Here is a 25,779-nt window from a genome sequence, read left to right as displayed (position 1 = left end):
ACAGATATACAGTATTATTCAAAAGTTTAGGGGTCAAGATTGGTGAAAAGGAATTAATTTTACAGGAATTTATTACATTTTAATTATTAAAAATAGAAAATTACTGTTTTTACTGTAGTTTACCAACCCCAAACTTTTCAACAGTAGCGTATATCATGCAATGTGCGTCATACTGAGAAGGTCAATGATACCTGTAGAAAAGTGTCCGTTGGTATTCCCATTCATCCCAACAGCAGCTGGTCAGTGGTGTAGTTACAGGGTTAACAGTGACATGCTAACCAGCTATCCAACCCTGTGTGGATTTAGGGTATTTATTACACGACACATAACAATTCAAATATTTTACATACTTTGAAACATCACAATACACAGCAAAATGGTTGAACTCATTGGAATATCATGATACTTTGGTTCTAACTAGCAGTTCACAGCAAAAGTATTGTTGCATGTCTTAAAATACTAACCAAGGAAGATGATGTTTTTTGATCACTAGAAATGCATTATGATTAATGATGTGAAAACATATACACAAAATTGGAATGCAGTAATACATGTCCAGTTAAAACTAAAAACAACATCTTAAACCACTAGAAAAACACCACCAAATCTTACTCCAACTAGAATAATTTATAAAATAATGAAAATACAGATAAATAGTATGTGCGCAAGGTTGACACTCGTGAACTGTTGAATTTAGATTGTCAACAGTGGAAAAGTCATTGCAAGAAATCTTCATAGGAAATCTCACATCATTGACCAGAGGTCAACTGGTCTCCGACATTTGTCATTGTTCAGAGCAGTCCAAGAGGAAATGTCAGTTGTCAAATCCTGAAAGTCTTTCAAACTCTTGTCTTTTAACAGCCCAGTCAGTCAGGTAGCATTGCATGTTCCCAGAGAAGCAACCTTGGTATTTTCTTTGAAACTGGAATGTTTGAACACAACAGCCATGTACAAATATTCAAATCAATTACACTTTATCTTCCTCTTTCTATTAAAAAAGGTACACCAAGTAATGACATGGCTATGTTCGCAATAGCATGCTACCATACTACTTGTATGCATGCAGTATGTATCTTTTACTTATTGTCTGTATGCTTGGAAAAGCCAGATGACCTATTAAACGTTCTAAAATGTACACTTTAAAACACTCTATTTCCCATAATTCAATACTTCAAACGTTTTTTTTTTTTTAATTATTATTATTTCTAGTGTCACAAATCAGGATTTTGTTAGTATTATTATGTATTGTTTAATAATGATTCGACCAAACTGTCAACTTATGTTAACATAAACTGAAATAAAAATGTATGCAAATATTTAATTTCCAATAACAATATTGCATTCACTGAATTTAAACAAATAAATACACTACCGTTTAAAAGTTTAGGGTTGCTAAGATTTTTGTTGATGTTCTATTTATTTATTTTTTACATTTTTTTAAAGGAGTCTCTTATGCTCACCAAAGCTGCATTTTCTTGATCAAAAACTCAATTTTATTACAGTTTAAAATAACAGTTCCTTCAGAAATCCTTCTAATATGCTGATTTGGTGCTCTTATTTCTTATTATTATCAATGTTGAAAGTATTATTATGCTGCTCAGCACTTTTTTGGAAAACATTTTTTTCAAGGATTCTTTGATGAATAGAACGTCCAAATAACAGCATTATTAAAAAAATAATTATATATATATATATATATATATATATATATATATATATATATACAGTGCCCTCCACAATTATTGGCACCCCTGTTTAAGATGTGGTCGAGGACTTTTAAAAATTCTCCCTTTTTTTTAAACAACATAGAACCCAAATGCAAAAAAAGAGAAAAATCCAACCTTTTATTTAAGTACATTACTTTGGTGGTAAAAAAAAATGTAAAAATTTAGAAAAATAAAAACTTCAAATCATGTGTCCCACAATTATTGGCACCCCTAACAATTCCGCTAAAAAATGTAATTGATTTTTTAAAAAATATATTTTCTGTAGTTGCTAATGTTGGTCAGGATATCTAGCAACTTTTAATTAGTATTTCATGACTTCCTATTTCCCTGGGGTATAAATATGACATGACACAGAGGCCTAATTCTCTTACCCATTTGTCAACATGGCAAAGACAAGAGAACACACCATTCAAGTAAGCCAGATGTGTGTTGACCTTTATAAGTTAGGCAATGGCTACAAGAAAATAGCCACTCACCTTATCTTGCCCGTATCTAAAGTTAGAGGAATCATTAAGAAGTTTAAAACAACTGGAACAGTGACAAACAAGGCTGAAAGAGGTCCCAAGTTTATCTTGCCACAACGCACAGTGAGGAGGATGCTAAGAAAAGTAAAAAAAAGTCCTAAGCTCTCTGTCACAGAATTGCATCAAATAGTGGCATCTTGGGGTCACAAAATCTCCAAAACAACCATCAGACGCTCTCTACATGCCAACAAGATGTTTGGGAGGCATGCTAGGAAAAAGCCTTTTCTCACTAACACTGACAAACGTAAACGTCTGGAGTTTGCCAAGCGGCACTGGGACTTCATCTGGGATCGTGTGCTTTGGTCGGATGAGACTAAGATTGAGCTTTTTGGCAACAAACACTCTAAGTGGATCTGGTGTAAAACAAAAGATGAGTATGCCGAAAAGTACCTCATGCCCACCGTGAAGTATGGTGGAGGATCTGTGATGCTGTGGCCCTGTTTCTCTTCCAAAGGCCCTGGGAACCTTGTTAGGGTGCATGGCATTATGAACGCTTTGAACTACCAGGACATTTTAAATAAAAACCTGATGGCCTCTGCCAGAAAGCTGAAGATGGGTCATCATTGGGTCTTTCAGCAGGATAATGATCCAAAACGTGTGGCAAAATCTACACAAAAATGGTTCAGTCACAAACTCAAGGTCCTCCCATGGCCATCTCAGTCCCCAGACCTCAATCCAATCGAAAACCTGTGGGGTGAGCTAAAGAGGAGAGTGCACAAGAGAGGGCCCAGGATTCTGGATGATCTAGAAAGATTTTGCAAAGAAGAATGGTCAAAGATCCCTCTCTCTGTGTTCTCCAATCTTGTGAAATGTTATAGGAGGAGATTAAGTGCTGTCTTGTTGGCAAAAGGGGGTTGTACAAAGTATTAACATCAGGGGTGCCAATAATTGTGGGACACATGATTTGAAGTTTTTATTTTTTTAAATTTAAATTTTTTTTTTTTACCACCAAAGTAATGTACTTAAATAAAAGGTTGGATTTTTCTCTTTTTTGCATTTGGGTTCTATGTTGTTTAAAAAAAAGGGAGAATTTTTAAAAGTCCTCGACTACATCTTAAACAGGGGTGCCAATAATTGTGGAGGGCACTGTATATATACACACATATACATATACATATATATATATATATATATATATATATATATATATATATATATATGTATAAATCTTTTGTAACCGTGTAAAATACTCTGTCACTTTTTGATCATTTAATGCTTCAACGCTGAAAAAAAAAAAATTCTTAAATAAATAAAAAATACTGACCCCCAAACTTTTGCACAGCAGCGTACATCATTAGAAAAAAAAAAGTAATGAGACTACAATGTAGCATACAAAAGTATCACATAATGTAAGTGTTATACCTTAGAGGCTGACATTTTTTTGGGAATCCCGCGAGATGGGAAACAAAATCACTATGTATCACGGGATTGGGACAGGAAAAAAAAATGTCAGCGGGAGTGGGCGGGACCGGGAATCGCAATAACACTATGATACCCAACTTTATACACAATTATACAGTTTTTATAAATACATTTTTAACTAAATTATATTTGCTACGTCTCTTTATGCTCTCCTGTTTGCTTTGGTGTGGCTGGTAAAGTGAATGACGTGCTCCACACACCCGTACCAGTTGGTGGCTGTAATATAGCTGCCAACTGTCATGCATATTGGCCATGAGACACCCGCATTTGATTGGTTTCACACGCTCACACGCCACACTGCTGATTTCTCACACTGAAGTGTCAACCTGGCAGGTAAAATGCCTGGAAGATGAGTTTTTCTATATATCTACCTATATATCTATTTGTTGAGCCACTCATGATCGAGTAGTTATGCCGCAAATTAGTTTAATTCTCCTGGAATCTAGAGTGAGCGTGCACCCGAGACAAAGATTGTGCTTCAATCTGCCTTCAATCAGACAGAGAAAGCGAGTGAGAGACCTTGCGAATGCGCGTAACATCTAAACCACCCAGTTTTAGTTATTTTTCTGTAACTGACAGATTCCGTTAAAAAAAAATAACACAATACGGGAGTGGGAGGGGATAGGAGTCATTCTTCTGGGACTGGGACGGGACGGGATTTTTTTTTTGTGGGAGTGGGACGGGACAGGATTTTTTTTTGTGGGAGTGGGACGGGAGAGGTTTGAAAATCCACTCCCGTGTCACCCTCTATTATACCTTATGGTGTGTTCACACCGAACGCGAATTTAATTATTTGCGCGAGTAGATTACATACAAAGTCAATGCAAAGACGCGAATAGATGCATCATTCGCGCCGGGCGTTGCGAATGACGTGAATTTGGCGGCGCGTTTGCCGCGAATATCTCCCACGCAAGTTGAAAAATTTGAACTCGAGCGAATGTTCAAGCGTCTAACTAGACGCGATAGACGCGTATTTGACGCTCTATTCTCGTTCGGTGTGAACACACCATTAGTCTATGAGAAAATTACTTAGTGTACCTTTAACTCTCTGGCATACTGACTGTAGTAATGGTTATCAGATCGAATGATTCAACAGTAAGACAAGTCATTCATTCTTTTTTTATATAATAATAATATTAATAAATGTCTAGATTTGATCATCTGCACGGAGCATGCGTTTAAATGGTTAGTTGTCTCATCTAACAGTCTTTACTGTGTGTGTCGAGGTGCCCGTGCTCTCGCCCGCTGCTCTACCCCAGGTGTGTACCGCCATTTGGGTGCCATTCCCTTCAGTTTCTTCCTCTTCCTGTCCGATACGCACCACACCTTCTCACAATACTGCTCCACCCGCTGGAAGTTGCTGTAGCCGATCAGCTGCATGAAATCCTTGTACCAGTGCTTTGAGGAGGCAGAGGGTAGGTTGGGAAAAGGGCAGGGCGGAGGTCTGTGCAGAGAATCGCCTTCCTCCTCCTCCTCCTCTCCTTTATGCAACAGACCCTCAACTTTGCTCCCATCCAGCACCTCCAAAGTGACACGAACCACCATCTGGACAAAGCCATGCTCCGTGGACTGGCACACATAGACTCCTGCGTCTCCCTTCGCTATTTTAAGGAGCAACAAGCCATGGGGGGTGTGAATCACACGATCATCACCTTTCACCTGAGAAAAGGAGGGGGAAAGACACTAGTATAAAGGACACTATCGAAATTATGACCAGTTAAAAAGTGAATTGACTAGGGTATATTGGCTGGTTGCTAGGATGTTTAGGGTGGGCCGACTTCCACGTCTTGGACAAAGCTCATGATTTGAGGTATAATTATTAACCAAATATAATACTTTCATTTGTCTGTTCTGAGTGAGAGCAATAGTAATAGTGATGCTCACTTTAGCAAATACTACGAATACAAGTGCCGTTATTGAAAGTCCAATTTACCTTGTTTCTGCAGAGAGATGGTCAGTGACATAGACGATGTCATTATTCTTTTCCATTTAAGATGAATCACTGGGGGCTATATTACCCAGCCTCTCTGTGGTAAGAATGGTACAATGAAGCTTTAATCTATATTTAACAGCCATCTCTCACCAGGGGTTCAGACCATTCCTTTGTGATGAAATAATTTCTGAGCCTGACCATGTGAGCTCTACCTCAATATCATGTTTAAATGTAAGCTGCATGTGTGAAGTCAAATCTGAATTATTGCATTCAGAAGTTGTTTACATGTGTTGGAGACAGATGTGTATGCTAATATTTGTTCATAATTTGAATAAATAAATTATATAGATATATTTATAATATGAAATACATTCTATTTTAGGGATTGTGATAGTATTATGTAATGTTAATATATTGGGTTTTACATAAGAATAATACAAGTCTATAGTAGGTCCTCTTAGATGCGTGTTTTTACCTCCTCCATGTCCACGCCATGTTGAATGTACCACATTACAGACGCCTGCAGTGATCGTGGTCTGCATTCCAGCAGGGTACTGTTGTTCTCCACACCGTATACCAGCTTTTCTGAGATGCTTTGTTCTTCTGAAACACACACACACACACCCACGTGAACAGCCAATTCCAATAAATTCATTATATGAGGATCTTTTCACCACTTAACACATTCAACATCTTGCAACTCAAATTCTTGATTTTTCTCTGTAAACCATGGAAGCCTTCTGTCACAGAATAATAAAAAAAGGTAATTGTGACCATCCATTTATTGTGCTCATGGCTGTTGCATGACTCCTGCAGGACACAATATGAATATTTAAGCATCTTGTGAACAGAAGTCTGACTGTCACATTGGATCCAATGTGTCCTTGCAGAATAAAAGTCTTAAAAAAAGGAAAAAAAGAAAAGAAAAATGGTACTGACCCAAAATGTTGACCCCGGTTGTGTTTATCTGAATATTTTGCTACCAAAAATTATAAAACATTTTGTGCTTATAATTTAAAATGTTATATATATATATATATATATATATATGAAGAGTTCAGATGCAAAAGCCTCTAAATGCCATTTGAAATTTTCTTCTTTAATGATGATTTTTTATCAAACTTGTGTATTTAAGTTCAGTGATTTCACTTAAATGGCAATGAAGATTACCTATTAATTGTTATTTAAGTGAAATTACTAAACTTAAATATACAAGTTTGATAAAAATCATCGTTAAAGAAGAAAATTTCAAATGGCATTTAGAGGCTTTTGCATCTGAACTCTTCATATATATATATATATATATATATATATATATATATATATATATATATAGTCATTATATTTGTTTTGATTGGATTCCATTACATTTCCATTATCATTTTAGACCATATAGTTAATTTCACATTTTCAACATATATTTTTAGCTTCCATTTGAATATTGTAATGTTTAACATCAGAGCTTATATTAGACGTTAGTTTGATTCAAGCTGAAATTGCCATGTAGAAAAAAAGAGTGCGGAAATTACATCCGGAATAAGTCACACTCTATATACTGACGTCTGTCTCCTAAAGTAAAAGCACCATCTGTGCATTAAGAGATTCCCATCAACTGTACTGTGACCTCTTCATCTTTTACAGATCTCATCCACCACATTTTTTCTTATAAAGCTCCTAAGACTCTAATATCCTCCATTGATCAGGCTATGGCCAGAACATACCACTAAGCTGAAGCCCATTGCACTGCTGAACCGCGTTGCCATGGCGGACATCTTGCCGTCTGAAGCGCCTAAAGAATGAAAGAGAAAAATGAGACATTGACATAACCCAGACACAGCCTGCCTGTCTGTCTGCAATTGTCATAATATCATCCCGCCCAAGGTTTGTAACAGCACAGGGAGGTGACAGAAATTCAATCAGACTCGCTCCGGTTTTTATTGGGAACTCTGTGAGTAATGACTCTGACAGGCATTTGGTGCTGATTGTGTGCGACTTGTCTGGCTTTGCATACAAAGTGAGCGTGTGATGGGTATTAATATGGGCGATAGGTGTTAGCATCAATCGCTAACAAGCTCAAACTGATGACCGAACTGAGACAGCTGACAGGCTTTTGAGTCGGGATTAACCAAACCCTCCCACTCACCCTTTGCCCCGATACGCTCAATACACAAGCACACACACGCTACCCTGCGGCTGAGTGAAACATCAAAAGAGCTCTCACAAAAGCACACACTCAGTGAGTTCACTAATGGAAACACTGGGATGGAATTCGAACAAGATTTTGGTGTAGGCCTACAGTATGCACATTTTCACACACTAATACTGTACAACTTAATCAAGAAATGCATTAATATCCAAATTTCGCAATGCACAGTTCATGGAAATAAAACATAAACTCCTTTCGGAATGTCAACGCATCTCATGTCTTTAACATTTTCTTAATATAAAAGCAATCTACAGGCTCAATACTTACAGTATGCACTGCCAGTCCGAGGCTGATATTTAAAATCACCCAAATATCAGCCCTGTCAAATGTGTCAGAGTTATTTGAGTGTGTTTAAGGCTAAGAGATTAAATGTTAAGCATAAGATGTAATGACTCCTGCTACAAGAAAACTTAACCCTTAAAAAACTACATACACCTAACACATTATTTATGCAATTACAGTGTAAAATAACATGTAAATATAATTAAAAATGAGTAGCAAATAAATTAGTATTAGTATGGTGTAAATTACTATAAATTAATCATTTGAATTCAATGGCACCAAAAAGTATTTGAACACTTACATCCACACTTAAAAAAATGTCTGAATGTCATTGCATTACATGACAAAACATCAAACCAAGCAGTATTTATTTTAAATGTGATAACACTATTGAATAAACTTGTGACAAAATATTAGGTTTCAAATAATAATAAAAAGATGTCGTGTTAAAAATGAGGTTCTGCGTGTGAAAATTTTCCATTCATTTTGCACAGCCAGAAAATTTCCATAGTTAGTGCGAAGTTTAATAGGGTGAATTTGAGGAGAATTGGCGCCATTTATCCACTAACAATGACTTGTAAACCGGTTGGTTAAAAGTCATTGATACAAATGTCCCAGAAAAGGGAATTTAGTTCTGGGAAACTAGAATATTTTTTTTTTTGGTTTAGATAGAATGAAATTGGGAGATTTAAGTGGGACTTAATTCATTTTACATTATATTTATGTTTTTATATTATTCCATTACATTTGCATAGACTTATAGTTAATTCCACCATGAACAACATTAGATTCAATCATTAAAGTTTTTCAAAATAATGATATTAATGTCTGATTGTCATTGTATTACTAACAACATTTTTTTTAAAGAAAAAAGTTAGGTTTTAGGTTTGTTAGGTATCCAGTTATAATATATATATATATATATATATATATATATATATATATATATATATATATATATACTATTCAGAATGGAGACTTTCTGGCAGTGCATAATTAATATGATGGACAACTGGGTGAACTTGAGAACCTGCACCATATATCCACTGACATTGACTTTTGAGACCAGTTGGACTGCAAATAATGCCTCAGATAAGTGAATTTAGTTCTGAGAAAAGTTCTAGTGTCATTTTTGGTTTTATTTTTTTTTTATATCTATCTAATTTTGAGGGCAACATAAATATATACATACTTTCTGGGTCCATTCTATGTGCCTGCTTGGTTTTCTTCACATCCTACAGAAATATCTTATGGAGTTTTTCCTTGCCTCAGGCTGTTCATCCTATGGGTATTAATGTTCTGTAAAGCAGCTTTGGGACAATACGTACTGTGAAAAGTACTATACTAACAAATCTGACTTGACTAAATATAACCTATGCAAATTTCTACACCTGACTGAAATGGTACCTTTTAGTATACAGGCCTGCAGGGTAGTAGCGTGAACATGTGAACCCGTCCCAGGCACAGTAGGGGTCTCTGGCCAGGCAGCAGTCTGCACAGGCGGATCCGTAAAGCCCGCACTGGTGCACACGAATCTGTGTTACACCCAGCTCAGAGCCCACGTACAGCTGTTGCTATGGAGATGCAAACACACTGCTGTCAACAGCTTTGTTACGTGTGATGAAAGCCATTATGTCCAAATCACGACATTAGCATAATGATGAAGATCAAATCATTCTCCTAGGCATCTGTATTCTAAATAATTTAATATATTACAGTAACAATAACAAACACCAAAAGAATCTCATATGTGATAGTAACGATTGTCAGTATTACAATAACAAACAAAGCACATGTCTTGTTATGAATGTTGAATTTGCTACAGGTATCAAGACTGTGGTGATCAGTCATGCATGAAAAGTTTACTCAATACCACCATCTCCAGGTGGAAAACTACAGTGTATGTGAATCTTACCCTTTTGGTAGAGACAAGGATCTCTGTAATAGGAACAGGGACCTAGAATGAGAAAAAGCATTTAGTGTGAAGATTGTTTCTTAGAGAAATGAAATGGTTTTAATGTAAAGATAAAAGGGAATTTTGATGACCTTGAAAACCTGCAATTCCTCCAGAAGAACCTCTTCAACTGTGCCGGCTTCTTTGTTGTAGATTGTGATCATTTTTAATACTACAGAATTATCTGAGTTCCAGAGAGAAAGAGAACTTGAATTAGGATATTTACTGACAAAAAAAAATGCATTTTATGTAATATTTTTATATTATTGTGCTATAATAAGCCCTGGATATGTTTATTAGAGACATTTTTGTAATGTTTGTAGTCTTGTATGCTCACCAAGGCTACATTTATTTGATCAAAAACACAGTAAAAAAGTAATATTGCAAACTATTACAATTTCAAACAATTGTCTTCTATTGAAATATTCATTAAAAATGTATTTCTGTGATAACAAAGCTGAATTTTAGGCATAATTACTCCAGTCTACAGTTTTACATGATCCTTCAGAAATCATAATATCCTGATTTAATGTTTAAGAAACATTTTTGATTATTATCATTTTTTTTCAGGATTCTTTCATGAATAGAAAGTACAAAAGAACAGCATGTATGAAGTTAAATTTATATCTTTTGGAATATTGAAAAAAAAAAAAACAACAACAAAAAAAACATTTTGGAACATTAACAAAATCTTTACTGTCACTTTTGAATCAAATGCAGAATTTCTTGCTGAAAAAAAAAAAATAATATATATATATATATATATATATATATATATATGCCCACAAACTTTTTAATTGTAGTGTAAATCTGCTAAAAGATATTTGTCAACTTATTAGCAATATATAACATAGTTGGCCTTAAATTCACAAAACTACACTTTTGATTTCTATGGGTTTGTAGACTAGATCAAGTTAAGTAAAGGTATACTGTGATGTTCCTCTACAAGGCAAGCAAATATTTAGTATGACACAAGCAACAATCATTGCATAAAGTCTGTATGACAGTGCTGGTCTATGAGTAGATAAAATGGGTACTAAAATGGAGTACCAGTCCCTATGAAGAGAACATTGTAGTGTCCATCCTCAGCTTCCACCCGGTCCACCGCCAGCTGTGTGAGTTTACGTCCTCCATCGGTGTCCAGCAGAATGGGTCGCCTGTGAACGGGCTGCACTGCCTGGAACATGAGGGGATGGGAACGTGCAAAACGAAGAACCTCGTCCGGGTATGCCTTAGAACTGGAAAACTGGCCTCCATTTATCTTACTGGCACACTGTGAGACACAAAAAGGCTGTGAATATGAATATGCTCATAAACACAGTTCGCAGAGTCACGAAAGCCATTTGGGTCTTTCATTTTGTTTCTCCTGATTTGAGAATAGCTGCCCTGCTTCTCACTGCTATAACCTTTTAGAACAAGAGTCTAATCAGAAACCCAGCAGTGCATGACTCAAACCACTAAATTGCCTTTTAAAAGGTCAGCTGTCAGAGACATACTTTTTTTTCCCCGATATGCTTTTTCCAAGAATATCTGCACATGGAAACATAAGAATTTAGACTAATTTTTAGATGTGAACAACGGAAAAAAAACCCCGATCCTTCAATACACCAGAGAAAATGACTGAATTACAGGCCATTACTAACTATTGAAGACCAACCTGACTGTTTTATCGGCAAGAGATAATAGCCAGAGAAGGGCATTAATCAGCACGTATCGGATATAATTATAATTCAGACCACGGGAATGCACGGGCATTAACATTAAAGAACTGGCATGACACGCTTGAGGAGAACAGTGATGAGCACAGTCATGCTGAAAATAGACTTATCTGCCATGAGAGATCCTGTGTGTCTGAAGAAATAAGATCCAAAATTCAACATTTACCCAAATGGCAGCGCATGTCAGAGGTGTAAACGCAACACATCGTGACATTTTTTACATGGGGATTTCTGATGTGACACAAAGTGACTGACGGACCTAATATACAAGCTAATAAAACTCACCGATCCAGGTCGCGGGTAAGGGACACTGCCATCGTACACCTTCCAGTGGTGGTCAGACCGTTCCCGGTGTGCAAAAGGCCCATTAAATACTGCCCGGATGTCTTCCATGTTATACATGCACACTGCATATCCTTTAAACACAGCACTGAGAGAGAAAAAACAGACGCATATGAGTGTCCAGACTGCTGTTCATTCAAATAAACAAAACATAAGAAGGATATATGTGACCTCACCCACCTGGTGGTGCTGAAAAGACCAAAGATCTCTGGATTTTTCTCATCTTTCTTCTGCAGCACAAACACATCCTCTAAAACAACACATAAAAATGCAAATAAAGATTGCACAAAATGCACAAAAAATGTCTTTTTTTTCTGCCCAACAATAACTGAATCTTCAGCCAGTTCTCATCCCAAGACGTCATCTAACTGACGCTTTTGACCATACGTCAACATCCGACATTTTAGGGTACCCTTTAACGTCAGTTAGATGACGCTATCTAATCCTAACTCTACCTCAGACCTAAACCCACCCGCGTCATCTAACTGACGCTAAAGGTAAAGCATCAGTTGGATGACGCCCTAGGATCGTCATCTAACAGACTTTAAAGCGTATCCTAAGACGTTGGATGTTGACGTATGGTCAAAAGCGTCAGTTAGATGACGTCTTGGGAGGAGAATGTGTTGGAATCTTTGATGATTGAATAAGTGAAATTCACATTTTTTTCCATAAGGTGGCAATGTCTGATACGTACAGAATGATGAAGTGACGTTTCAACTCATAGTTACCGGAGGCAGAAAACAAAAGAATAGGAAGTATCATCAGCAAAACTGACACAATCAGATATTAGTGTCACTGTCACTTGATGGATCTGGTGAAGAAGCTGTCAGCGATCAAAATATTAATTTTCAAGCGGTTGAAAACACATTCATAGTTCACGGTTCTCTAAAGTTTAAAAGGACAGAACAAACTAAATTATAATATATGCTAAAAACAATAAGGCATGGTGGGGATGAAAAAAAAGATGATCAATTTTTTGTAAATTTACATAATTTACACTTATGTATGTGGAACTTAAATTAATTGAAGATTAAATCTAACAATCGCTCATAAGTTATCATATCACGTAAAAGCGTGCAAATTATACTTTGTTCTCAAATTGTTAATGTTAACAATGTAAGCAAGCATTGCATGACTACATGTTTTGTCATTCCAATATGTATCCTTGTTTTCGCATGGGTCCGGTCTCTTTTTTTTCTGTAGCCACTCCGAAGTCTGAACAAAGTCTTTTGCATTTTACAGCGGGTGAATCTGTTGTCACTGATGATTACCGTTTGAACCTTTCTGGATCCACCATCAAATTGATAAGTTTAATTATATCAAGTGCTGTGAGAAAAGGCTATAAATCTCCACCTCCAACATCCTCACACAATATAGCTTACACTAGCCGAGACTCCTTTTTTATGTGTACAAATGACGTAATGACGCAAAGACATGCTCGAATCTCCTGTGGAAATCCACCAGTACCACTGGAATTAAAAACATACAAGCTTACCACTTTGAATCTAGCTAAAGCTAAAGCAAGGAAATAGGTTTGAACACTGGTTATGTATTTTCTCAAATATGTATTTTGGATCATTTTTATTCCAAAAAAGAAAAAGCTACGGACTGAAGCTTTAAATAATAAACATAATGAAAACTTGTACTTTACATCTCTGATGATCTTTGCAACAGATTAGTGATTAATAGGACATCAGTGAAGAAACAAATTAGTTATAATCTGAAAGTCAAAGCGATCATCAGTGAGATCCCTCTTGAGATTACAAATTTGGTGATAGTTAAGCAACACAGCTGGTGAAACAGATTTGAATTTTCACAGCTGGCTTATACTCAATCTGGCTTATACTCAATACTCAATGTGATAAACACTTTGAAGACATGGAGATCTATTGTAAATTCATCCGGGTGGACAGATGGATACTTGATGAAATCTCTATAGCAGAAGGCAAAATGTGAAAAAGCAAAAAACTGATTTATCAGCAGCTTTGCTTCGAGGCATTTGATAAAAAGAATCACTGAGCTGGAAGAAACAGCTCATCACTGAAGCTAAAAGTGCAGTTCTTTTTTTATTTCATCTTTCAGTGCTATTGTGTTTTGTTCAAGCGGCTCATCTTGATGTATCAGGATTCGATGCTTTAAAGATGGGCTACTGCTCAGAGCATGACATTGACTTCCTCTGTATATTACCAAGACAAAAGCTAAATAAAAAGCTGCAGTCTATCTAATATTCAATATTAGGGTATTGTGTCCAAATATGTAAAAGTTAACTAGATGACATGTTTTTGTGTGATTTTATGTAAGCATAAATGCAAGCTTTATGGGCTAACATTACAAATAATTTCCTGTACAACAGAATAAGACAAGTTTGAGAAATTCTCATTTTTCAGCTGTATAAATACACTAAGGAATGCAAAGACAAAGTTTTTAAATACATTAGATTTTTTTTATCTACTTAGCTTAAAGGGACACTCCACTCATTTGCATAAAGCTTTCCATTATTAGAAACCCAGTATTTTTGAATTGTCGTGCAACACTATCATTTTCCCCTGAGACGAAAGAATTCTGCTATTTACCTTTTTTACTTCCTCCTACAATGACACAAAAATCGCCATTTTACGTCATTGTATGAGGAAGTGTGAGAGGGGAGAGCACTAAGCACTAGATTAGGGGTTGGACCTAATGCGCTAACAGACCTATCACAGATCAGTGCCAGTGCGTTTAATTTCACGGGCAGAAACTTTTTGAAAATATGGACGAAGGTACTGAATACGCAGACGGATGCATTATGGAGGATTGGGATTACACATAGTGTCAGCCATCTTTTTTGGAAGCTAAGCTAGCAGGCCCTTGTTCTGTGGAGAAAACTGAGTTGTAACTTTAGGGGTAACCGTCCTCTTTTTCCCAGACATTGCCAGCCGTCGATGTCTGGGATTCAGCTTTTGCTTTCTGCAGTCGCCATTCATCATTTACATGCACAGCTTTTGTTTCAATCTAAATGAATTCATTCTGATTGGTGAATCTAAATGTAGCGTTTACATGAGTGCTAAACAAGTGATCAGTTAATGTGCGTTTTAACTTTGCTAAGAAAATTCCCGCTCCTCCGTGAGAGATACGAGACTGCAGACGGAGACCGGTAACTTACGCCTCACAGGTGTCGCTCATCTTAATCATGCCACCGGCCTCGCGTCGTTCTCCACACGGCCCTCACTCGTCCTGCTCACCACAGTAAACATGATGAATGGCGACTGTAGAACACAATATCCGAATCCCGGACATTTTGGGTGATCTCGAAACACATTTTCGGGCAGACTCATCATGGAGACTCACTAGACTAGCCTAGACTTGTTGTTTAACTACTGCGCTGTTACCGGTAGGCGTGGCCTCCTAGGGCAGCGAAGCAAGTGCATTCTGGGAGTTGTTGTCTTTCATCCACATAAGCCAAAAATACATTGGTAACACTTTATAATAACTACACGCTAATAATCATTAGTTAAGCATGAGTAAACCAATAATTCATCATTCATAAAGCATTAATAGACATTAATAAGCAGTTCATAAAAACAGCTATAAATGCTTTCTTCTTGATTTAAAAGCATATCTATAATTTGTTTAATAATTATCCTTTATTAATGATCAATGTATCATTTCTAAATGAAGAATTGCATTTTTTATTAACCAGTTATTTAAGAGTTTTCAGTGGTTCATACGATTACTTAGAGCGAGTAAGTAAATGATTAATAAACTTATTATTCAGACATATAGTGATGGTTACTTAATGTGTTAATAAATGTTTAGAAGATTGACGAGTCTTTAAATCCCCTTTATAAATGCTTTACAAAGCATGAATAGTCCTCACTTTAGATTAGGTCACAAAAATAGTTAACTAACCACTACTAAATGCTTTATAACTACCTGTATTTACTACATTTACTTACACTTTCTAAGTGATCTTATGAATGACTGACAACTCTTAAACAACTGGTTTGTAAATAATGCTATACTTCATTTAGAAATTATTAATTGATCATTAACAAAGTATGAAAATACACTCATTAAACGCATTATAGATATGCTTATAAATCAAGAAAAAAACATGTATAGCTGTATTTATAAACTGCATATTAATGTCTATTAATGTTTTATAAATGATGAATTAACTGTTTTCTCACGCTTAACTAATGATTAATAGTGTGCTAGTGTGCTCTCAGTCTAGAAAGTTCTAAATTAAAAAAAATAATTTCACATTTCTTCTACATAAATGACCCATTTTAAATACACATTTATCTTTACAGAGGTGGAATGACACTTTAAACGGTAAAGCTATATGTTCAAATGCTTACATCAAAAACAAAATTATAGTGTGTCCTAGCATTGGCATACCAGTGTAATATTTCCTTTGCATCATACACAAGCTAGTGTTCATGTGGAGTGAAAGTGGGCAAATTAGGTTTCATCCCATATCAGGCATATGTTTAGAATTAATGGCCAAAATTCCATGATGAGGTACAAGGTGAATACATCCATGTTTTAAGACAGGCATGAAAAAGACCACCAGAGAGGAAAACAGAAAGAAGAATGTCCCCTACCGAGCTCATCAAAGTGTGTGTCGATGCCATTGGGTCCAGCCACTGAGCAGATCAAACGAGTCTTCAGGAAAGAGCTCCATCTGTTTACCAGCATTCTCTGACCACCCTGGTCATTCTGACAGAGGGGAAGAGATAAAAATACACTTCATTTCACCTGTCCTGTGAGTGGTGCTATCTTGCAGCACAACCTTTTGATAAACACAAAAGTAAATGGTCAATGCTTGGTTGGATAGCTTCAGAAATGTATGCTGCTGGTAAAATATTGCCCCATTATAATCGTAAAAAGCATTTTTTCTCCACTGACGGCCATTAAAAAAAGAATTTACTCAAATATTTGCAAGCCTTTTATTACATAATAATGTTTTGCCAGAGAAAGTTGCTTCTATTTTCCCTCTCTGTTGTATTTGACGTCATGAGTAAAGGGAGTCTGGCCAGGGGCTATTGAGAATGCTAAAAGAAAGCTTTCTGTAACTATTAATGAATGCTGAACAAGCTTGTCTGAAAGAGATGAGCAAGCAAGTTTTTTTTGGCATCCACATGCCGTACCGCACAGACTCTTCCCACTCTGGTGTAGACGGCTTTGTTTCCACCCTCCATGTTGGCCACTCGTTCCGTGAAGAAGTAGTAGACCTTATCGTCAGCAGGATCGTCATTGTCAGGGATCACTGCTGAACCCACGAACTTGGGTTCTATACGTGAAAAAAACAAGTACAAAAATATATAGTTAGAATTACACAGAAGCATACAGTACACAGCCAATCAAAAGTTTGAAATATTTTTTTTAATGTTTTTGTAAGTAATTTATTTAATTAAAAAATACAGTAAAAAAATAAAAACAAAGTATAAATTGTAAGAATATTTCACAAAAAGTAACCAAACTCAGACCATCTCCTCCAGCTCCAGGTAGTCTCGGTTTCGGTACCCTAGTGCGCACCCGGGTCCCATGACAGCGTTCACATTAGCGATTTTTCATGCGAACCGTGCCCCGTTCCGAACTTTTACCTTTCACTGTGAAGATCTAAACATATTTTATGTATTTCGAAATCATCTCCCATTGCGATTTCCTGTATATCTAAATATGTTTAGTGAAAGGTAAAACTTCCGAAATCTCTGTTTAAAAAATGAGTGACGTAGACGCGCAAGCGATCACTTCCGGCGCATGCACAGACTGTATCGCCCGTGCCGTCAGATCAGTTGGACATGGCTATGATTACACGAGGTAAAAACGATATAAATACTGTTCGTTTTCCCACACAAACCGCTCGTTTCGTGTCTTAGGCCATCAGTGTGTACTTACATTTATGAGTCATTAAATCATGTTTAATTTTCACTTCTGCATGCTCTTTGAGGTGAACCGAGGGAGGACCCCCTAAACCTGCATTATATGACTGATAGACAACAAAAGTATTTATTTTTTCAAAATTGAAAATACTGTGAAAACAAAGACACCCACATCTTGGATACCCTTGAGGTAAGCTAAAACATATCAAAAATTAATTTCAAAGTGAACTATCCCTTTAAGCATAAAAAAAATGTTTTCCACTGATAATAATAAGAAATATATATATATATATATATATATATTTTTTTTAGCAGCAAAACAGCATATTAGAATGATTTCTGAAGGATCATGTGACACTGAAGACTGGAGTAATGATGCTGAAAACTCAGCTTTGACATCATGAACAAAATATATTTTTAATAGAGAAAACAGTAGGTCTAACTTTAAATTGTTATAATATTCCACAATCTTACTGTATTTTTGCTCTAAACAAATTAATGCATTTGTTTGTCCTATGTATTCCAATATGAATAAATCCACTATCATATTATGCAGTGTGATCTGCATGTTGGCATTGTGCAGCAGGTGTGAATGGGATTAGATCTTCAGCGCTCCGTGTGTCAGAAGCGAGAACACTCAACTCCAGTTAACACCATTCAAAACATGAACAGACCTCAACCTCAGACTATCAAGTGCACACAGGAAACGTAAAAGTCTCCATGGTTTTGTGCTCTATGCTCTGCATTAAGCACTTGTATGTTATCGAGCAGATGACCTCAGGATGTGATGGTGTTTGACCGGGTTTAATAATGTCTGAATGGATGTGAATAGGTCTCACAGAGATGGATGGTATATGTCAAACACCTTGCTCTTGTCTCGATCTGTCTGTATGATTAATGCATCACAGCACGGGGTCTGAATCACCTGTGAGAAGTGCGAGACGACACTGTATTCTTAGCACAGACTTATCATCTGTCTGAGTATGCACACAAGAATGCACAATCTTCGGAATTAATTCTAGCATACTTATTTCTGCATACTGTACAAACATAGAATGTGAAACAGAATCGTAAGCAACAATATGTTTCATAGTGCATTGCATGTTCAATTCAGCAAGTGTCATCCAGTTATTGCATTGAACATTTTGCATTTTATCAAATATTTTTAAAAATAAAAGAGTCAATATTTACAGTACTTATCTCTTTCATTCTATTTTAACCTTTACTATTATTATTATTGCTATTTGAGATGAGTACTTGAAATGTTTGGAATCAGTTATAATAAGGGTAAAGAAAGAAAGAGTAAAGAAAAAAACTAGAGCCAGACCGATTTATCGGCAGGCCGATATTGTCGGCCGATATTAGGGATTTTCCAAACTATCGGCATCGGCACTTATAATGGCCGATAAATGAATATTTTAAAAAAAAATGGATGAAACACACTTCAACCATGTCATGAGTGTTGGAGTTGTATAGTTTGTCCACCAGAGGGCACTCTTCACCGTCCCTGTTGGCAACACTCGTCGAGTTGGTCACGAGACATACATTGCTTGAATAACAATTATAAAAACTGATGGGGATGTTAGGGAAATCTGTTAATGTTTTGTTGCGCGTTCCTGAAATAAAAAAAATAAAATAAAAATATCGGCCGATATATCGGAATATCGGATTTTAAAACCAACAGATTTTTGTATCGGTATCGGTCTTCAAAATCATTTATCGATCGGGCTCTAGAAAAAACTTTATAATACTATATATAGTATATGGTAAAATCACTATAGTACGTTGACGTAGGCTGTTTGTGCATTGCAAGTCCAAAGTGCCACCTCAATTATGCATGTATCTGCATTGTACAAAAGCTTCATTCATGCATCATCCATTTACAATTTTAAAGATGAAACTATCTGTACTTAAATGCGCATTCTGCCAATTGTTGAAGATAAACCATGTATGCCATCTATACAGAACAGTATACATTAAAAAAAAGTAATAAATAGTCATCACAGCAGTATGTGGTACTCCAATATTTTGACATGGAGCTGATGTGCTAACTGCCCCCATAATGAGGGCACAAGTTTTGCTACAGTGATACGCGTGGTAAAAGCATCACCTTCATTGAGCTCAGTGGTAGCGTTCTGGGCTGAAGGCCAGAGCTCCTGAACGGCTGCAGGAGGAGATATACAGCAAAGAGGAGAAACATAAAACTAGCTCACAGCAGGATGCCACAGGCCTCTCGGAACCACACGCAGGGCAGCCTGTACATCACTCTTCGTTATTTATGCATCCAGTAGCTATAAATTAGTTTCCATTGTTTTGTTGCAGTAAAAAATTTTGTTTTGTTTAAACTTAACAGATTTACAATAAAAAAATGCATTACCAGGTTAAATACAGTGCTTAGCATACAGTAAGTCGCCAATTCTAAAGTTGACTAAAAAGAGGAATAAAAAAATCATCTTTTGAAAATTGATTTTAATACCTTAATCAAAAATCCAACCTTTAAGGACACAAATTTTCTTTGTGAATGAATAATGTATCGTAAATAAATACCTGTACATGTTCTTTCTGAAAATACAGGGGGCATAAGTCAGGACACCCCTATGTTAAATTCCCATATGATTTTTTTTTTTTTTTAAAGGCCAGTTATTTAATGAATCCAGGATATTATACATCCTGATAAAGTTCCCTTGGCCTTTGGAATTAAAATTTCCCACATCATCACACACCCTTCCCCCATACCTAGAGATCGGCATGGTTTTATTTCAGTTAGCCTAATAGCTGGTTTGATTTTCATTGAGAGATGATCTTATGATACAGATTCAGTTTCTACAGTACATGCAACCATTCACACAACCATTCACACAGCCATAGCATGTAGTGTATAACAAGGGTAACATGATAGGGTCAGAGTCCAAGGACAGTTTATATATATAAAAAAGAAACCTCAAAAGTTCCGAATCCGTAGCTCCTAAAGTGCATAGTGCCAAATACAGATCAGTCCATCATGATTATTTCCTCAGCTCAATATTTAACAGACTGATTCCTGAGAGAATAAATGATCTTCCATATCGATTAGTCTTTTTAGGGGGCTGCAAGTAATACCGACCTGATGGCATAAGAACAAATTCATCCCCCAGAAAATGATGTATTTGTCCTTATGGAAAGTACCCCATGCCAACCTCTAGGTTTTAATTAAGGCATTAAGATCAATTTCCAAAAGATGACATTTTATTCCTCTTTTAGTCAACTGTGCATGGGTGTATTCACTTATGCTAAGCACTGTAGCTTTAATATAGTTTTTTTTTTTTTTTTGTAGTGATGTTTGTATTAAATAGTACAATAATTAAACATTAAATTAAAAGTGCTGTCAACACCATACCATAATAATACTGTGTTTGACCCCCTTTCACTTTCAGAACTGCCTTAATTCTACGTGCCATTGATTTAACAAGGTACTGAAAGCATTCTTTAGAAATGTTGGTTGGATTAATCAATTTATTAAAAAAATCAAATAAACAAAAATACATAATAGCCTATATTTAAATAAATAATAAAAAATAAAAAAATTGAGTATATAAATCGAACAGCACATCACTAAAGTAAGAAGAATATGTGCAATCGAAATTTTAACATGATTATATTTAGGGATCCAAAAAGCTAATGCTAGCTACATACTGCATGATTTCTGCAATCCTATAAGATCATAACAAATCACACAGTACGACATAGATCTAATAAACTTGGGCATGACATGTTTGTAGACTGTACGATGATGACACCTACTGAATCGTATGCTACGACGCAAGTTAGTATAGAATAGATTAATAAATCATCATCAGCATGCCCTAGTGGTAAACAAATAGAGCTAGATCACACTTTGACAATTGTGGATTTTATGTGCGTTAAAAAAGAGGAGGAAGTGAAAGGAGAGAAAATGGACACGCTCATGGCTAGGGATGCCAATTTTGTAAATGGAGCTTGAGGTAAGGAGGTTTGCTATATCGCATTGATCAATACTCCATTTACTGTTGCACTTTTATAGGCTGGTCAGTAGGCCTAGGTCGAAGCAAACAGACTGTGACGTGATGATGCTAAAGTTCTGACACTGTTTTGGTCGCAAGCCTGTGACTACTGCCGTCACTGAACCTCTCTCACTGTACGATTTAGGACCACCGTTTATGAGCCACGACCACAGAAATCACCACGACTGGTCATATTTCGTCTGGGACAGTCCAAAATCCGGGAACAAAAGGATGAAAACCCCTGGTGTATGTAGCTATTAAAGGCACAGTATGCACATTTTACCACTAGTGGGTGCATATTCAAAACAATAACAAAGGCATAGCTTGATGACGCTGTGAATGAGCGTGGAGTGATGGTACAGTAGTTGTCATCTTAACCTCCAGTGCCAATGGAAATCGATCCAACGGGATTCACAAACTCATACTGTATTTAATTACACTGCCATAGACTTGTTAACTAGACTCGTTAAATTACCCAAGTTCTCTCCATCTAAGACAATCCACACCACTTCTACACTTTGTTTTATTCCTCCTCTTGTCCCAAACTCTTATTGGGCCATTTAATTCACCCGTATGTTTACGTTTTTTGGAGTTATCTTTGGCGACAGGACCTGCTGCAAACGATAACAAATAAACGTGGTCAATGGCAACTGTGCGAAACAACATACTGGATGTGACAACTGCCACTAGCACATTCTTGTTTTCATGAGACTGCAATGGTTTCTATGGCAGTAAAAGCAGAAACCGAAGATAACACGGACATGATACCCTTGACACGTGTAATTTCGCACATTGTAATTTTAAAGCTACACTGTGTGATTTTTACCCCCATCTAGCGGTGAAAAGGTATATGACCATCCAGTGAATATTAGTTTGTGTTCCTCTCAATTCTGATTTCGTTTCAACTCCTACGGTGGCCAATGTAGTCCAAGATTAACATGGCTTCCAGTTCGACCTCGTCCATGAGTGTTAACTCAAACGTAAACGCGAAAGGCGAAGCTTGAATTAACGGGTAATGTCCCTCTTTGGCTAATGTACTTTCAAGATGGAGGGGCAACATGGCGACCGACATTAGAAACCCTTACCCGTGTGTATTTTCAATGGCATTTTATACACTTACGAGAATACTTTATTACTTGAACGAAGTAAATATACATTAATGAGCACATATATTTTTGAAAGAACTAAGTGTTTTCAGCTAAGAATAAACTAAAAGAGTTAAACAGTGTAGCTTTAAACATTTAAAAATTGTTGGAAACATTTGGGATAATGCAAGTACACAAGTTAACAAAATATATAACACTGACCTAGTGGTTTTTAATGGGAAAAAAAATCTTACATATCGTAAATAATATGTGGCTTGTGTATGTTGGCAAGTTTAAAAGTTTGTCAACCAGCATATCTGGTGATGCTGGTTGACCAAAGAAGTCTTGCTGGTTAAGCTAGTTATAAAATAAAAATCTTGAGGACACCAGGCCACTATCATCCAAGCTTGTATTTTCAACAGGGATTTCTAAGTTAAATTTGGGTTTTTTCCTCACCATTCAGCTGCTGTTTGTCACCCACTTCAGTCCTAATGAAGCTGTGGTTGCCAAGACGATAGAGAGCGGCATCATTCTCCCAATAATCAGTGTACAGGCCCACAAACAACTCCCCTCCTGTCAATCAAACGTGAATTAAAAGAGAGAAAAAAATAATCAGTATTATAGAATGAAATCAAGAAAGTCTTGTAGAATTTAATATGTTAAGCTGAAGTGTTTTTTATTATTATTACTTAAGCAGTTATTTAACAGTTTTGATGTATAAAAATTAAATATCACTTAAAAGAGGAGAGTCTTAAATCAGTTCTGTGACGCTATGATTTCACATGACATTTTACAACAGAAGCCCTATACTTCAACATTTACTGACAATGGTTACATCCCTGAATGCTAATGCACAATAGTTTTGGGATTCTGTTTGTCATACATTAAGATACCACTAGGTGGCACTGCAGACAATGGTAAATAACTGCCAGTGTGAGTCATAAATCCTGCAAGAAGTCATGATCTAAAGGGCATTATCAATTTAGCATTACATATTCTTTATAAAGAATGATCCTGATGCTGGGGCCGACTGGGAGAGACTAAATTAAAAGCTCAGCTGAATAAAGTCTGCAGCTGCTGTGAGAAAGGAAGTCATCAAATTCATCTCTAAATCAGATCCCTGTCGCCCTGTGATTGAGGGCTTTAAAGGAATCGAGCTGGAGTGTGTTATGAAGAGCTTTTGTGCTCAGTGGCCCCTGGCTCAAAATGCACTCCCTTTCCTTTCAAAACTCAAGAATACACAATCTGAAGTCTGAACAGCACGCTGAAAAGGAGGGAAGCTACAGAATACAGATAAATAAAGACATGGCTGTAAATGAAAGGAGGGCAAAGACAGGGAATATTAAAGTTGGAGGACTGAAGGAGACTAAAACTGCATTCTTACGATGCACAGTGGATGCCGAAGGGCTGTTGGGATGGAATGGGCATCTTCCTTTGCCACTCTCTATGTGATCAGACTCCAGCTTGAACTCTTGCTCCTGCTGGAACACAAACACACGTTTACCAACTTATGTGGACTAGTTTTAATTTTTACAAAATGCTAAATATAAATATAATATAAAAGGCATATGTAAAGGTTATACACACTATTGTTCAAAAGTCTGGGGTCTGTAAGATTTATTTGCTTTTGAAGGAAGTCAAAAAATAAAAAATAAAATCTTGTGCATATTTTATTGTAATATATTTTAAAATGTATTTTATTTCTGTGATGGCAAAGCTGAATTTTCATCAGCCATTACTCCAGTTGCCAGTGTCATATGATCCATCAGAAATCATTATGATATGCTAATTTGGTGATTAAGAAACATTTCGTATTATTATCAATGTTGAAAATTTTATTTATTTATCAAATAGTTTTTTTTTTTTTATCAAAAATCTATCAATGTAATGCATTTTTGCTTTATAAACATATTAATAAAAATAAATAAATGAAAGTACTGACCCAAAACCTTTGAATCTTAGCGTATATGCTTCCAAAATATTACATAATAATTGTTATTAAAATATATACTAATCATTTAACGAAGCTGGTTTACCAACACTTGCTGGTTATGTTTGTAAAATCTAGAGGGGATACTTAATTTTAAGTATTTAAAAAATAATAATAATAATAAACCCCACTTAAAATACCCTCTGGTTACCAGCATATATATATATATATATATATATATTAGGGCTGTGCAAAAACTAATTGCGATTAATCGCATCCAAAATAAAAGTCTGTGTTTACATAATATATTTGTGTGTGGTGTATATAATTATTTTGTGTATATAAATACACACACATGCATGTATATATTTAAGAAAATGTGTTATTCATATATAAAATATTTATATTTATATAATTTAGATCATGTATATATATATATATATATATATACACAGTATACATCTACTATATATATATATATATATATATATATATATATACAGAATTTAAGCGCAAATAATTCTTAAATATATACATAGACTATAGACTATATAATATAGACTTTTATTTTGGATCCGATTAATCGCAATTGGTTTTTGCACAGCCCTGTTCTAATAACATAACCAGCAAGAAATGGTAAATCAGCTTCAACAGAAAGATCAAGGACAGACATGTTGGTCTAAGCTAGCATCTTCAGAAGGGTAGACATCAGAAACCTGACACAACAGTTCTTAGCATTGCAGCAAGAAGAAGAAAACAACACTGCAAAC

General features: G+C 35.9%; 1 protein-coding gene across 2 annotated transcripts in view; it reads right to left on the bottom strand.

The window, feature by feature from the left end:
• Positions 1-297: 297 nt before the first annotated feature.
• The window catches only part of sema3e (sema domain, immunoglobulin domain (Ig), short basic domain, secreted, (semaphorin) 3E), a 53,306-nt gene continuing 27,824 nt past the window's right edge, over positions 298-25,779 (bottom strand). Inside the window, exons 5-17 of one of the 2 annotated variants that reach the window (XM_039650582.2) lie at positions 24,464-24,557; positions 23,536-23,652; positions 17,241-17,383; positions 16,695-16,809; positions 12,289-12,358; positions 12,052-12,196; positions 11,099-11,321; positions 10,141-10,232; positions 10,010-10,051; positions 9,502-9,668; positions 7,328-7,395; positions 6,082-6,209; positions 298-5,332 (exon numbers count right to left, since the gene is read on the bottom strand). In XM_039650582.2, coding sequence (XP_039506516.2) covers positions 4,883-5,332; positions 6,082-6,209; positions 7,328-7,395; positions 9,502-9,668; positions 10,010-10,051; positions 10,141-10,232; positions 11,099-11,321; positions 12,052-12,196; positions 12,289-12,358; positions 16,695-16,809; positions 17,241-17,383; positions 23,536-23,652; positions 24,464-24,557 — 1,854 coding nt within the window. In that variant the 3' untranslated portion in view covers positions 298-4,882. Of the gene's footprint in view, positions 5,333-6,081; positions 6,210-7,327; positions 7,396-9,501; positions 9,669-10,009; positions 10,052-10,140; positions 10,233-11,098; positions 11,322-12,051; positions 12,197-12,288; positions 12,359-16,694; positions 16,810-17,240; positions 17,384-23,535; positions 23,653-24,463; positions 24,561-25,779 lie in introns of both variants that reach the window. The other variant, XM_039650581.2, reaches the window with a different exon arrangement.

This window comes from Pimephales promelas, chromosome 10, assembly GCF_988280905.1.
Source record: "Pimephales promelas chromosome 10, fPimPro1.hap1.1, whole genome shotgun sequence".
NCBI classification, from domain to species: Eukaryota; Metazoa; Chordata; class Actinopteri; order Cypriniformes; family Leuciscidae; genus Pimephales; species Pimephales promelas.
Note: the sequence above shows the minus strand (reverse complement) of the source record. Positions and strands in the feature narration are given on the sequence as shown.